General features: G+C 43.4%; 2 protein-coding genes across 3 annotated transcripts in view; one reads left to right on the top strand and one right to left on the bottom strand.

Annotated features, from left to right (window-relative positions):
* The window catches only part of adamtsl3 (ADAMTS-like 3), a 229,605-nt gene extending 224,953 nt beyond the window's left edge, over positions 1 to 4,652 (top strand). Inside the window, exons 31-33 of the mRNA XM_029720791.1 lie at positions 2,410 to 2,513; positions 3,621 to 3,835; positions 4,346 to 4,652. Of these exons, the coding sequence (XP_029576651.1) occupies positions 2,410 to 2,513; positions 3,621 to 3,835; positions 4,346 to 4,464 (438 nt within the window). The 3' untranslated portion in view covers positions 4,465 to 4,652. The remainder of the gene's footprint in view (positions 1 to 2,409; positions 2,514 to 3,620; positions 3,836 to 4,345) is intronic.
* Positions 4,653 to 8,268: 3,616 nt separating this feature from the next.
* On the bottom strand, positions 8,269 to 16,413 carry LOC115166900 (stabilizer of axonemal microtubules 2). Of its 2 annotated transcripts, none has more exons than XM_029720811.1 (8): positions 16,292 to 16,413; positions 14,674 to 14,853; positions 14,062 to 14,264; positions 13,443 to 13,804; positions 12,695 to 12,919; positions 9,887 to 10,006; positions 9,163 to 9,284; positions 8,269 to 8,726 (listed from the first exon to the last, which is right to left on the bottom strand). In XM_029720811.1, exons 1-8 carry the CDS (start codon positions 16,327 to 16,329, stop codon positions 8,579 to 8,581), a joined length of 1,398 nt encoding a protein of 465 aa, XP_029576671.1. In that variant the 5' UTR covers positions 16,330 to 16,413; the 3' UTR covers positions 8,269 to 8,578. The 2 variants fall into 2 exon arrangements, with proteins under 2 accessions (XP_029576671.1, XP_029576672.1); XM_029720812.1 differs by having other exon boundaries at positions 16,257 to 16,391.
* Positions 16,414 to 16,437: the final 24 nt, after the last annotated feature.

Genomic DNA, 16,437 nt, shown 5'->3' with positions numbered 1-16,437 from the left:
CACAGAGACACCCACACCCGCCCCCACACTCGCACACACACCCGCACAAACACACACAGACACTCATGGATAGACGCACACGAACAGACGCACCCACACCCGCACACACAGACCACACAGACACACACAGACACCACACACACACACAGACACCACACACACACCATACAGACACAGACACCACACACACACAGACGACACACACACACACACACACACACACACACACACACCCACACAGACACACACAGACACCACACAGACACACACAGACACACAGACACACAGACACACACAGACATCATACACCACACACACACAGACACCACACACACAGACACCACACACACACACACACCACACAGACACCACAGACACACAGACACACAGACACACACAGACATCATACACCACACACACACAGACACCACACACACACAGACACCACACACACACACAGACGACACACACACACAGACACCACACAGACACACACAGACACCACACACAGACACACACACAGACACCACACAACTACACTGCTCAAAAAACTAAAAGGGAACACTTAAACAACACAATTTAACTCTAAGTCAATCACACTTCTGTGAAATCAAACTGTCCACTTAGGAAGCAACACTGATTGACAATAAATTTCACATGCTGTTGTGCAAATGGAATAGAAAACAGGTGGAAATTATAGGCAATTAGCAAGACACCCCCAATAAAGGAGTGGTTCTGCAGGTGGGGACCACAGACCACTTCTCAGTTCCTATGCTTCCTGGCTGATGTTTTGGTCACTTTTGAATGCTACCACTAGTGCTTTCACTCTAGTGGTAGCATGAGACGGAGTCTACAACCCACACAAGTGGCTCAGGTAGTGCAGCTCATCCAGGATGGCACATCAATGCGAGCTGTGGCAAGAAGGTTTGCTGTGTCTGTCAGCATAGTGTCCAGAGCATGGAGGCGCTACCAGGAGACAGGCCAGTACATCAGGAGACGTGGAGGAGGCCGTAGGAGGGCAACAACCCAGCAGCAGGACCGCTACCTCCGCCTTTGTGCAAGGAGGAGCAGGAGGAGCACTGCCAGAGCCCTGCAAATGACCTCCAGCAGGCCACAAATGTTCATGTGTCTGCTCAAATGGTCAGAAACAGACTCCATGAGGGTGGTATGAGGGCCCGACGTCCACAGGTGCTTACAGCCCAACGGCGTGCAGGACGTTTGGCATTTGCCAGAGAACACCAAGATTGGCAAATTCGCCACTGGCACCCTGTGCTCTTCACAGATGAAAGCAGGTTCACACTGAGCACATGTGACAGATGTGACAGAGTCTGGAAACGCCGTGGAGAACGTTCTGCTGCCTGCAACATCCTCCAGCATGACCGGTTTGGCGGTGGGTCAGTCATGGTGTGGAGTGGCATTTCTTTGGGGGGCCGCACAGCCCTCCATGTGCTTGCCAGAGGTAGCCTGACTGCCATTAAGTACCGATATGAGATCCTCAGACCCCTTGTGAGACCATATGCTGGTGCGGTTGGCCCTGGGTTCCTCCTAATGCAAGACAATGCTAGACCTCATGTGGCTGGAGTGTGTCAGCAGCTCCTGCAAGAGGAAGGCATTGATGCTATGGACTGGCCCGCCCATTCCCCAGACCTGAATCCAATTGAGCACATCTGGGACATCATGTCTCACTCCATCCACCAACGCCACGTTGCACCACAGACTGTCCAGGAGTTGGCGGATGCTTTAGTCCAGGTCTGGGAGGAGAGCCCTCAGGAGACCATCCACCACCTCATCAGGAGCATGCCCGGGCGTTGTAGGGAGGTCATACAGGAACGTGGAGGCCACACACACTACTGAGCCTCATTTTGACTTTTAAGGACATTACATCAAAGTTGGATCAGCCTGTACTTTGGTTTTCCACTTTAATTTTGAGTGTGACTCCAAATCCAGACCTCCATGGGTTGATAAATTGGATTTCCATTGATTATTTTTGTGTGATTTTGTTGTCAGCACATTCAACTATGTAAAGAAAAAAGTATTTATTAAGATTATTTCATTCATTCAGGATGTGTTATTTTAGGATGTGTTATTTTAGTGTTCCCTTTATTTTTTGAGCAGTATATTTGTCTCAACATTACCTTTGTTATCATTGACATACATGCATGATGTTTGCATACTGTGTAATTGATGTTCTGGGATGAAGTTTCCTCTAGATGCAGACCTAGTATCAGCTTCTCCTTCCCCAACTTTAACCTTTAGTGGGGGGATATGCTAAACTGACCCAAAATCCCTGTCTAGGGCCAATTGGCTTCTACTTCAACCAACTCATTACTACAAAGAAGTCCTGAATAAAGTTGCAGGCTGTAAAACGTTCCTTGTTTCGTATTGTGAAAACATGTTAATTGCCCACAGTGCTCGGGGAAATGTTTGGGTCCCACCCTCACAGTCCAGAAGAGGTCGGTGATATGTAGACATTTCAACGGCACCACACACCCTGACTGTGACCCCAGAGAAAGGTAAACACACCACAGGAGGTTGGTGGCACCTTAATTGGGGAGGACGGGCTCGTGGTAATGTATGGAGCGGAATCAGTGGAATGGTATCAAATACATCAAAAACATGGTTTCCATTCCATTTGTGCCGTTCCGGCCATTATTATAAGCCATTCTCCCCTCAGCAGCCTCCTGTGACACACACACATACACACACACACACACACACACACACACACACACACACGCACACACAAACACATGCACACACACACGCACACACAAACACATGCACACACACACAAACACACACACATGGTGTGGTTGTTGAACAAGTTGAGGAGACTAAAATACTTGGTGTTACCTTAGATTGTAAACTGTCATAGTCAAAACATATTGATTTAATGGTTGTAAAGATGGGGAGGGGTCTATCCGTGATAAAGATATTTTTTGACCCCACACTCCACAAAGCAAGTCCTGCAGGCTCTAGTTTTGTCTTATTTTGATTATTGTCCAGACATATGGTCGAGTGCTGCAAAGAAGGACCTAGTTAAGCTGCAGCTGGCCCAGAACAGAGCGGCATTTTTTGCTCTTCAATAAAATGCATGACAGTCTCTCTTAGCTAAGAGTTGAGGAATAACTGACTGCATCGCTTCTTGTTTTTATAAGAAACAGGAATTTGTTGGACATTCCTAATTGTTTGGATAGTCAACTTACACACAGCACTGACACACACACTTACCCCTCCAGACATGTCACCAGAGGTTTTTTCACAGTCCCCAGGTCCAGAATGAATTCAAGGAAACATACAGTATTATACAGAGCCATGAGTGCATGGAACTCCCATCTTATATAGTCCAAGTGAACAGCAAACCTGATTTAAAAAAAACTAATAAATCAACACCTCACGGCACAATGTGACCTACTTATTGTGTGTATGTACTAACATACATGTATGTGGAACTGAACAAAAACACACACACACACACACGTATGTATTGTAAAGTATTTTGTCTGTAATGTATTTTTTGTTATATGTCAGATTCCAGTAAGACTCGCTGTCTCCATTGGTTCCGGCTAAATGGGATCCTAATAAAATCAAATCCTTCTATCTCTCTTTGTCTCCCTCAGGCCCGTCTCAGTGCGTAACTGTTCGTCGGAGCTATGTGACGTGCACTGGCGCGTGGGGCCGTGGCGAGCGTGCACGGCAGCCTGTGGCAGCGGGTTTCAGTCTCGCAGGGTGGACTGTGCCCACCGCAGGAGTGGCAGAACCCTGGCAGACCAACACTGCACCTGGCACAGACGCCCAGCCACCTGGCAGCACTGCAACGCCACCACCTGTGGAAGTGAGTGTGTAGTGTTTTTACCATGTTACTCTCACTGCCTTTCCTCTGACTTCTGAAGCTGTGGAATATGTCATTGGAGTGGCTTGGCATATTTTTGACTAAAAAAACACCTATTACAAAAACGGTGACTTCGCACAAGTAAAATCGCACAAACCCTCTTTTTAAACTGTTAAACTGGTTTTTAACAGTCCAGACCCAAATCTATATGGACATTTACACTGATGTTGAATTTTAGCCCGAATTTGACGTAAAGCCAGACTCTTTGCTTTCTGCTACTTTTTAATGGAAATATGGCATGCGTTCCCAATGGCATTCTATTCCCTATATAGTGCACTACTTTTTACCAGAGTCCTATAAGAGCCCTGGTCAAAGTAGTGCACTATAAAGGAAATAGGGTGCCATTTGGGACATAACCATGTTCTTCTGTGGGGAGAATGGATGTTATTTTATGCCAAAATGTAGAGTTTCAGCATTTAACACTTTCTATGTTGTCTCTGTGTCTCTGTGTAGGTGAATGTAAAGACACCACCCACTACTGTGCCGTGGTGAAGAGGTTAAAGCTTTGCCCCATCGACATGTACAAGCAGAGGTGTTGTGAGTCCTGTTTACAGGAGGATGGCTCCACCTAGTGGTCTAGGAGGAAGTTGCCCCTAGATGCTGGTCTTGGGTTAGTTTTGCATTTCCTCCACTAGTGGTTAAGGCTGGGAATGGGGAGGAGAAGCTGATCTTAGATCTGTACCTAGAGGAAACTTCACCCCTGAGCTTTGAGACACCGTGTGGACAACATAACTCTTGGAATCATGGATGGAGGGATAGATGGATGGATGGACGGAAGGAGAGATGGATTGAGGGAGGGATGCATGGAAGGAGGGATGGATTGAGGGAGGGATGGATTGAGGGAGGGAGGGAGGGATGGATGGAAGGAGGGATGGATTGAGGGAGGGAGGGAGGGATGGATGGATAGAGGGATAGATTGAGGGAGGGATGAAGGCTTGGATTGAGGGAGGGAGGGATGGATGGAGGGATAGATTGAGGGAGGGATGGATGGATGGAGGGATAGATTGAGGGAGGGATGGATGGATAGATTAAGGGAGGGATGGATGGAGGGAGGGAGGGAGGGATAGATTGAGGAAGGGATAGATGGAAGGCTTGGATTGAGGGAGGGATGGATGGATGGAGGGATAGATTGAGGGAGGGATGGATGGAGGCTTGGATGGATAGATGGATGGATGGATAGATTGAGGGAGGGAGGGAGGGAGGGATGGATGGAGGCTTAGATTGAGGGAGGGATGGATGTCGGGAGGGATGGATGGATGAATGGATTGAGGGAGGGAGGGATGGAGGGATAGATTAAGGGAGGGATGGATGGATGGAGGGATAGATTGAGGGAGGGATGGATGGAGGCTTGGATTGAGGGAGGGATGGATGGATGGAGGGATAGATTGAGGGATGGATGGTGGGATAGATTGAGGGAGGGATGGAGGCTTGGATTGAGGGATGGATGATGGAGAGAGATTGAGGGAGGGATGGATGGAGGGATAGATTGAGGGAGGGATGAAGGCTTGGATTGAGGGAGGGATGGATGGAGGGATAGATTGAGGGAGGGATGGATGGATGGAGGGATAGATTGAGGGAGCGATGGAGGCTTGGATTGAGGGAGGGAGGGAGGGAGGGAGGGACCATGTAACATGGTAGACTGGTCATAGCCTGAGACTGTTTGGAGTTCAAGTCTGCTTTAAAGACACTACCACCACAACATTGAGGAAATCTTTCTCACTTCTTCGTCACAACCTAAATGGATATTCCTCCCAATAATGATGCCCCAATGACTTGATTAGACTGAGAAAGAGACACGGGATGTTTGCCGGAGACCCTTTTGTGAAGACAAGCGTGCACAGATATGGAGTGAAGGAATTTTTCAGGTGGCCCAACCAATGTAATTTGATGCAAGCCTCAAATCTGGACCTATGGCCTTAGAAATGTAACACTTTACCAATACTAGCTATTATCCCAATGACACATGTAACAAGTGAGCGCAAAGGTGTGTGTAAAGTGTGTGCTGTTAACCCATTCCTAAAGGAGAGAGCAGTCATTAAATGGCCTTGTCATTGTTTTCCACGGTAATGTGCACTGAATGGACGAACAGAAAGAAAGAATGCTCTAGCAACAAAACACCAATAGAAGCAGTGGTTTATGGGTATCCTGTGTTTATTGTTTTTAATTTATAACAACTGCATGTATGAATGTATGATTATATTGTTCACGGTGGTGGAAAAAGTACCGAATTGTCATACTTGCGTAAAAGTAAAGATCCTTAATAGAAAATGACTCAAGTAAAAGTGAAAGTCACCCAGTAAAATACTACTTTAGTAAAAGTCTAAAAGTATTTGGTTTTAAATATACTTAGGTATCAAAAACAAAAGTATAAATCATTTCAAGTTCCTTTTATTAAGCAAACCAGATGACACCATTTTTTAAAAATTTATTTAAAACACACTCAGACATAATTTACAAACTAAGCATTTGTGTTTAGTGAGTCCGCCAAATCAGAGACAGTAGGGATGACCAGGGATGTTGTCTTGATAAGTGCGTGAATTGTAACATTTTCCTGTCCTGCTAAGCATTCAAAATGTAACAAGTACTTTTAGGTGTCAAGGAAAATGTATGGAGTAAAAAGTACATTGTTTTCTTTAGGAATGTTGTGAAGTACATGTAAAGTACAGATACACAGAAAAAAAACTACTTAAGTAGTACTTCAAAGTATTTTTACTTAAGTACTTTACACCACTGACTGTACATGTACATACAGTATACAGTAGGAACTGGTCTGGATGTGTGATGCAGAATCCTATAAGACCATTCACATGTGTGAAGGCAAAGGGATGTCAGATTGTAGTGGAACGTCATTGGCATGAGAAAACAACAATCTGAACCAAATCATTTGCATTAGAACCTACTAGTCAGACAGTAGGAGGAAAAGCGGTTTCAAAATTATTTATTGGATTTTGCATATTTGCCATAACAGTTAACATTCAATGTGTACATACATTTTAAACATATTCATCAGAGTACAGTTCATACAGTAGTATGTATTTTGTGAGATAATAATTGTCCACAGAAATGATCACTGTTTGGAATAAATAGGCCCTGCAGTGACCGAGAGAGGTATGGGTTGTGTTCCCAATGGCACCCAATCATATTCCCTACATCAGGGGTCGGAAACAGGTGGACGCCGGGCCAAAATCTATTCCCATTAATAACAAGAGAGACATATGTGATCGTATCTCAATGTAATCAAGGTATGAACTTATTATTTTCCAATTCAATCTATTTTTCTGCTTGCTTGTGGTCCATTTGCATTGTACAAATTTCTATAATGATGTTCAGGGCCCCGCCCACCACCACTGCCCTACATACTGCAGTACTGGTCAAAAGTAGTGCACTATGTAGGGAATACAGTGCCATTTAGAATGGGCCCCGAGAGAAAACATGACTGTCATATTTCTCTGTTTGAAAAATGGGGTCGGTTCCTTTTTACTATTGTTTTGGTTATCCAACCAATGTGCTGCATTGTAAAATGTCTTGTAAATACTGTGTTTTTAAGTGCAATATTGTACATTGAGAGTATGTAGATTTTCTGTGGGACTTTATTTTCTTACCTTATGTAGTTGTCTTAACGCCTGTTTAAAAGACTGGATATAAACCGTACAGTACATTAATAAACACTTGCTGTTGTTGGGTCACAGGTATGTTTAATACCTTTCCCTTCTGGTTTGATTCTCATGCATTTATGTGCAATCACCAATGATTTGTAGAGACATGTCATGTGTTTTGCAGATACATTATCAAGTGCCACTCACTCAAACAAATGCATACTGACAATAATCAATGCTACTGATATTTACGACAACATATCGATAACGTTACCATAACATTGGGTGTTGACATGGATGCCGTTTGTAGAATCCTAACTGGATTGAAGGAACATCATGAAGATGTTTATGGAACAAAACATTTAAGTGCTCTAGAAAGACAACATACTAAGATAATAAAGACAGTTTGATCACCTGACATTTTGTTTGGTAATACTCATTATAACACACAGAGGGAGACATGTTCCTAGTTTAAAAGCATTGAGCAAAAATGACCATAAGACTCAATCTGTCAGTGTGATTTTATATGAAACTTTTTTTCCAACAATGTGCATTATAAAGAGGCCACTATTCTTCTATAGCTTTTTCTAAACTCTAGTTTAAAAATCACACTGCAAGATTATAATGAAGTTTTCGGTATGTCTTTTGCACTTTGAACAATTATTTTGGACTATGAAAATTTCCCCTGAAAGTTCTGCATTATGTTTGTGAATTTCAATAAATGTGTGACTGTGGTGACTTTATGCAGCATTTGGCACATGGATACACAAGGATAATTAATTGATTAAGAAATGAAGTGCTTGTTTTAATTACTAATGATTTGCAAATTTGTAAAACAAAGATTAGCCAACTATTCAATCGAAACCATTAACCAGAATACAGGGAAGTTTATTTTATAATGGCCTGTTTGTGACTTGTTCATAATTGTTGGTTCCATTTGATTATCACATCATTGATACTTACTATCAATTACTATACAGGTAGTAGGAAAATAAAATGAAAAACATAACAGACCAAACAAAAGTAGTTTTGCCTTCACATGCTCTTTTTAAGATTAAAAGCATTGGTCACCAAATATCATGGTCATACGTTATGACACCACAGCAACAGCCATGCCGGCGGCCATCTTGTTCATGTCCTTAGATGGCAACTTCCTGTAGAACCTATGTCCCCTGTCGTCTCTGTCCTCAAACACGAAGCCCGGCGGGGAGTCGTAGCTAGCTGGACAAACGCTGATCCTATAACACAAAATCATACGATCATACGATAAAATACCAGAAAATGATCTATACAATACCTTTATTGTTCGCTCGTGGAAAATAATCTTGCTGCAAGTTCAGCACATAATCATCCACAAATTCACAACACTAGCACTTATTAAGCTTGAGGTTATAAAAGTGATTTAGTTTTACATCAGTCATTCATTTCATTCAGGTAGTAAAACAGCTTCCCTTTTGTTTGATGTCCCTCCTGGGATGTAACGGCTGATTCCAGGGGACTCCAGACTAAATGCTTGTGGGTTAACTTTGTGTGTGTGTCAAATCAAAACCAAATGTTATTCGTCACGTACACAGTTTACAGCAGGTATAAACAGTGCAGCGAAATGCTCAGCGTGTGTGTGCGCATCTCTGCTGGGTAACTATGTGTGTGTGTGTGTGTGTGTGTGTGTGTTACCTCTTGGGGGTGAACTCTGTGCTGTACATGGTGCCGCCCTCCAATGGGGCATCAGCCCTCATGGGGGCGTGAGCTGGCTTGAAGCTCACATTGGGCTGCAGTTCGTGGGGTGTAAAATGGGCCTGGATAATAGAATACAATCAAATAGAATAGAATTTCTAATAATGGCTTATAAGAATGTGGCCTAGAGCCAGAGAGACAGGGGCTCTGCTACACTCTTAGAAAAAAAGGTGCTATTTAGAACCTAAAAGGGTTATTCGGCTCCGCCCATAGGATAACCCTTTGAAGAACCCTTTTTGGTTCCAGATAGAACCCTTTCCACAGAGGATTCTAAATGGAACCCAAAAGGGTTCTACCGGGAACCAAAAAAAGGCTACTCCTACGGGGACTGCCGAAGAACACTCTTGAAACACTTTTTTCTAAGAGTGTATATGTGTAGATACTTGAGCAGTGTCTCAAAGAACACCCTAAACCCACCCATATCTGGCCAAAACTAGTGCACTTCATGGAGGCGGTACTGAGAACTGGCCGGTGATTTCAGATGGTAGGTACTATAGTATCTCCTATTGTTGTGTCCGTCCACAGGGCACTTAGCCCCTAAAACAGCTCCATAGGTGCTACAATGTAGCTGATCCTGTGCTCCTCCCAAAAGTATTTTTCTATAGGCAGGGTGTGATTTGAGAATTGCCCTGGCATGCCAATGGAAACAAGAGTCTTGAATTGCCTTGAAGGTGGTGAGGTGGTCCATCCGTCCGGTGGCTCTCGGCATCTCCTCAGGCTTCTTGATCATGGCCTGTCTCTTGACCTCCCAAGGCTGGTAGTCATCCCTCATGGTGGTGCAGACCTGGAGGTAGTGGGGTGAGAACGTTCATTTTGATGCTACGATAAACGTACCCCAAAAAATCCCAACTGACCCGGTTACAGGACAAAATGAGAACGCACCGTTTTGAATGTAATAAAACATGTATATTCAATCATATTCATGTGCTGTTGAAATAATCTCCCAAGAATTTAACAGCATACACTTTAGTGAACAATATAACTAGAATATTACATCAGAACATCGACATCAGTAAGACACGATATCAGTATGGCAATACATATAAGTACAACAACATAACCGTTAAACGATATATCAGCCCAGCAATATATTAATAGGTGCAGTGCATTCGGAAAGTATTCAGACCCCGTCACTTAAAAAAAACAATATACGTTACAGCCTTATTCTAAAATGGATTAAATACATGTTTTTCCTCATCAATCTACACACAATACCCCATAATGGCAAAGGAAAAACAAGTAAAAACATTTTTTTAAATACCACATTTACATAAGTATTCACACACTTTACTCAGTACTTTGTTGAATTTACAGTCTTCTTGTGTATGACGATACAAGCTCGGCACACGTGTATTTGGGGTGGCAGGTAGCCTAGTGGTTAGAGTGTTAAGCCAGTAAGGTTGCTGGATCGAATCCCTGAGCTGACAAGGTAAAAATCTGTTGTTCTGCCCCTGAACAAGGCAGTTAACCCACTGTTCCCCGGTAGGCCGTCACTGTAAATAAGAATTTGTTCTTAACTGACTTGCCTTAAATAAAGGTTAAATAAATAAATTAAATAAACTGGGGAGTTTCTCCCATTCTTCTCTGCAGATCCTCTCAAGCTCTGTCAGGTTGGATGGGGAGTGTCGCTGCAAAGACATTCAGAGACTTGTCCCGAAGCCACTCCTTCAATGTCTTGGCTGTGTACTTAGGGTCATTGTCCTGTTGGAAGGTGAACCGTTGCCCCAGCCGGAGGTCCTGAGTGCTCTGGAACAGGTTTTCATCAAGGATCTCTCTGTACTTTGCTCCGTTCATCTTTCCCTCAATCCTGTCTAGTCTCCCAGTCCCTGCCACTGAATAACATCCCCACAGCACGATGCTGCAACCACCATGCTTGGGATGGTGCCAGGTTTCCTCCAGACTTGATGCTTGGCATTCAGGCCAAAGAGTTAAATCTTGGTTTCATCAACAGAGAATCTGTCCACTCTACCATAAAGGCCTGATTGGTAGAGTTCTGCAGAGATGGTTGTCCTTCTGGAAAGTTCTCCCATCTCCACAGAGGAACTCTGGAGCTCTGTCAGAATGACCATCTATACAGGTAGTAGCAAAATCAAATCAAAAACATAACACCTCCCTGACAAAGCCCCTTCTGACCCGATTTCTCAGTTTGGCTGGGCGGCCAGATCTAGGAAGAGTCCTAGTGGTTCCAAACTTCTTCCATTTAAGAATGATGGAGACCACTGTGTTCTTGGGGACCTTCAATGCCGCAAACATTTTTTGGTACCCTTCCCCAGATCTGTGCCTCGACACAATCCTGTCTCGCAGTTCTACCGACAATTCCTTCGACCTCATGGCTTGGTTTTTGCTATGTCATGCACTGTCAACTGTGGGACCTTATATAGACAGGTATGTGCCTTTCCAATCATGTCCAATCAATTGAATTTACCACAGGTGTACTCCAATCAAGTTGTAGGAACATCTCAAGGATGATCAATGGAAACAGGATGCACCTGAGCTCAATTTTGAATCTCATAGCAAAAAGTATTTTTACTTGTTTTTATAAATTAGCAAAAATGTCTAAATACCTGTTTTAGACTTTGTCATTATGAGGTATCATGTGTAGATTCATGAGGATTTGTTTTTATTTAATCCATTTTAGAATAAGGCTGTAATATAACAAAAAGTGGAAAAAGTCAAAGGGTCTGAATACTTTCCGAATGCACTGTAAATATTCAGACCATTTGCTAGGAGACTTGGAATTGAGCTCAGGTGCATCCTCAGATCACTCTGACAGAATGACATTTCACCAATCAGGCCTTTATGGTAGATTTGCCAGACGGACGCCACTCCTCAGTAAAAGGCAGCCCACTTGGAGTTTGCCAAAAGGCACCTAAAGGACTCTGACCATGAGAAACAAGATTCTCTGGTCTGATGAAACCAAGATTGGATGCTTTGGCCTGAATGCCAAGCGTCACATCTGGTGGAAACCTGGCACCATCCCTATGGTGAAGCATGGGGGTGGCAACATCATGCGGTAGGGATGTTTTTCAGTGGCAGGCCCTGGAAGACTAGTCAGGATCGAGGGCAAGATGAACGGAGCAAAGTACAGCGATCCTTGATGAAAACCTGCTCCAGAGCGCTCAGGACCTCAGACTGGGATGAAGGTTCACCTTCCAACAGGACAACGACCCTAAGAACATAGCCAAGACAACGCAGGAGTGGCTTCGGGACAAGTCTCTGAATGTCCTTGAGTGGCCCAGCCAGAGCCTGGATTTGAACCTGATCGAACCTATGTAGAGACCTGAAAATAGCTTTGCAGCGACTCTCCCCATCGAACCTGACATTTGCCAAAGTTTCTTTGATTCGTTGTTATGGGAGATTGAGGGGGAAAAAACATTTAATCCACTTTAGAATAAGGCTGTAACGTAACAAAATGTGGAAAAAGTCAACAGGTCTGAATACTTTCCGAATGCCTGTATCGTCTCATCTATACCTGGAAGGGAGCTGATGACTTGGTGGGCCGATTGAAGGGCTTGGCAGAAATGAAGGGCTGGATGTTGTGTTGGACGTAGTCTGCACCAGACGTGGTGCTCATATCCATGTGCTCTGTGGGGCTGACGTACTGCAGGCTCTTGTGCAGCTGAGGCAGGGACACGGGCCACTGCTGGAAATGCTCCTTAAACTCTGTGCTGCTCTGAAAGGGAACGTCAGACGTCACCTAGGAACAGAGTAGAGTGGAATAGAGGTTTATTGTTCACCCTCAGATGGACATTTGACTTTGGTTTCACCTCAGTAACCTTCATCAACTCACCAGATAATCACATTGAAAATAAAACATGGGACATTCAAACAAAACTACACGTCTATCTTGAATCTGCACTTCAATAGAGATTTTTTTTTTACATTTTAGTCATTTAGCAGATGCTCTTATCCAGAGCAACTTAACCCTAATTGCTCTTGTAAGTGCCTTGCTCAAGGGCACATCAACAGATTTCCCCTAGTCAGCTCGGTTACTGGCCCAACCTCTTAACCGCTAGGCTACCACCCAGAGATATTTCATCAGCCACTGTCTACTAATGATCAAATATCAGTTGATGCTGTCACTGGCCAGAAAAGGTAAGTGAAGAGGAGTTAGTGAGATATTAATCTGGGTTAACCCAGAACTAAAATCATGTGTAATTTGATCAGATGCTCCATTACATAGTCTGTGACTAGTGAGATGTCATTAAACACAGCGTTACCTTTCCAGGGTTAGGCTTATAGCTCTGGGGCAGCTGTCCTGGCAGGCCCTGATAGTCTCTTCGGTTGGTGGTGAGGTCTTGAAGGGGCTGGCTACTGGGTTTATAGGGCTCTGGAGCCTTCACCCAGCGTGCCTCCAGAGGGTGGGACACATAGCACTGCTGGTTACTGGTCACCCCATCGAAGGGGGTATCGGAGATTTTGGGGATACTGGAGGGTTTGAAGCTCTCTCTGGGGGCAAGGCCTCGGGGGAGGAAGTCGTCCTGGAAGGTGGTGTGGCCGTCGAACTTGGCGTCTGGCGGGTGGTAGGTCAGGTCGGGTTTCTTCAGCTCCCGCTTGCACATCTCCCACTGTCGGAAATCCTCTTGAAACATTAAAAGAGTTGAAACATTAAAATATTTGTATGTGTTAGTTTTGGTAATAACCATTGTTTATTTATAGAGCGCATTAGTTATTGTTATGATGTAATTTTGATGTATAAAATATTCCATAGAAATAGCAACGTATTAACTTTAAATGCCAATATTTATTATATAATACTAAAATAAGGATCACTGTGTGGTACCCCTTGTAGAAATGTGTCATGTGTAATATGTCAACAAACAACGCAGAATAGCTCACCTTTGTACGTAGGCACTGTATCCATTTTGTGCCCTGTTGCGTGTACCCTCTCGCTGGGTCTGGAAGGGGCGAAGGGTTGGACCTCATAAAGGCTGTAGTCCTGTTTGTAGGTGGTCCCCAGATCTATGTCTCCAGGTTTGGGTTTGTACTCCGCCTGCTGTTTCCCCGGTCGTCGAGTCACCACGTAGGGAATAAAGTCAGTCCTAGGGACAGCGAGAGAGTAACCAGTCTTTTTCATTCATTTGGGATTGAGACCTCCGTGGATAACTCCCAATTAACATAGTTAGTGATATCTACATAAGAGGTTGACTGTGGAATATGGAATCGGCTCGACTTTTAGAGACCACTTAAAAAGGTACATTTTCCAAAATCCCCTCAAAACCACATGGCTTGCATGAGGGGTGTGTGTGTGTGTGCGCTCCTCAAAGGGCTTTGCATTAAATGAGAGTGGTTGAATAGCAGAAGATTGACACAGTCTCAAATAGCACCCTATTCCCTTACTTTTGGTTGTACACTACTTTTGTCCCCTGCCCTTGCATTCTTGGCCAAAAGTAGTGTACTTGAAAGGGATTGGTGTTTCATTAGGGTGCAATCCATGACTAAGGTGTTTACTTGAATGTAGTAGTTCCATCCATTCTCCCCCGGTCACCGTGGTTAACAGGCTTGGGTTTCAGGCTCTGGGGCGGGTTGTATCCTCCATAGGCGGGGTACTTCTCTGTGTACTCTGTCAGGACACATGTCATATTGGGTTTTCCATACAGAGCTGTGGGTCGGTGGGGGCAGCGATGGCGTCTAGACAGAGGGCAAAGTTCCAAACTTTATTTTACTGAAAGTGCTCTATCTTGAAAACTTGACAGCTGTGCTGACGTGCATTAACAGTGGACTAATGAACACTATACCAATAGAGTGTAGTATTAATTTACAATGCAATTATGGTGACTGGCAGTGAGTTAGGCTAGTTACGTGGCATGCCAACCTACACAGAGCATCCTCTGAATGAAATAACAGACTAGTCATCTTAATCTTTAATTAAGTGCAGAATGGAAACCAGCAGGCTGGGTGTGAGCAATTATCTACCTGTTTATCCAATGCAATGAATGTGTACTGACTGAGCTTGGTGTGAATTCTTTAAAAGAATGCCAGACTTGTATTTAATCTTAGATTAACAGACATTTAACTCAATATGATGTATCTATTGCATCTATGGTGACTTAACAGGCATAGTAGCATAATTAATTCACATGGTCAGACTCAGAAAAAAATGATTGCATTCACTGACCTATTTGAAAGGCTTATGAAAGCATTGTGCAACAATCACATGATAATAAACCAAACAAGATAATACCTTACATTGGAGTATTGTGCTAACATAGTATACTTAGGTGGAGGTAAAATAAAGAATAGAAGACTAAAAACTGAACTTAAATAAACTGACAACTTTAATCAATAGGATACCAATGTCAGAAATCACGGGCTACATTTTCACAATGATTGCTGTGGATTTTGCATAGGCTGATATCGTTTCAGGGCAATAAGAAATGCACTTGTTTCTATGTAACCAAGGGCGTTGTTTTCACTCAGGACAGGGAGTGTCTGTGTGCAAGTGATAATAGAGACATAGCTAGCTACACAGCATTGTGAGTTATGACAGGCCTACAGATCTAAATAAAGCCAGACACGTCTCCTTGTATTGGTGAAATGACAAATGTAGCTAGACTATGCAAAAAAGCAAATCGTAGCTATGTTCGTACCTATCTAGGATACTTTTTATTCAGTCGGTCATTAGTGCAACAATATTTTTCTGGGCAAGAAATGTTTTTCCATGACTAGCCATTGGACAACTTGACAAAATTGTCTATTTATTTTGCCACTGAATAGTCATATTATTGTGACAGTCAATTTACAATGTCATATGTTCTAATAATACGTTATAATACGTTCTAATAATTTCAGCATTGTAGTTTGTAGCTAAAGGAATGCCAAATGGATTGGATAGAGTTTTTACAACAGTGATTCATAATGAATGTCAGTCAATAATATAAATACAGCATTTGCCATTTTAATGTCAACTCCATGTTCTACTTGGCATAGGCGTGTCAATTCACTGGTTAGTCAATCCTAAATTAACGCACGAAAATCATTTATTCAAACACAAACTTGTGGAAACACTGGTAATCTCATGAATGTCAACATACCTTTTTACTACACTAAATCAATACATCCTCCTTACCCACAGCTGCAGATCTCACATATGCATAGCCGTTTCATGTCTTTGAAGGGGGGATAGCGTGTTCCGTGGCTCTTTCCCCTGCAATCCCACAAACACCGCCCGACAGCTCCGTTATTTTATACCTCAGTGATAGCTCGCGCTAAAGT

The sequence above is a fragment of the Salmo trutta genome, chromosome 29, assembly GCF_901001165.1.
Source record: "Salmo trutta chromosome 29, fSalTru1.1, whole genome shotgun sequence".
NCBI classification, from domain to species: Eukaryota; Metazoa; Chordata; class Actinopteri; order Salmoniformes; family Salmonidae; genus Salmo; species Salmo trutta.
Note: the sequence above shows the minus strand (reverse complement) of the source record. Positions and strands in the feature narration are given on the sequence as shown.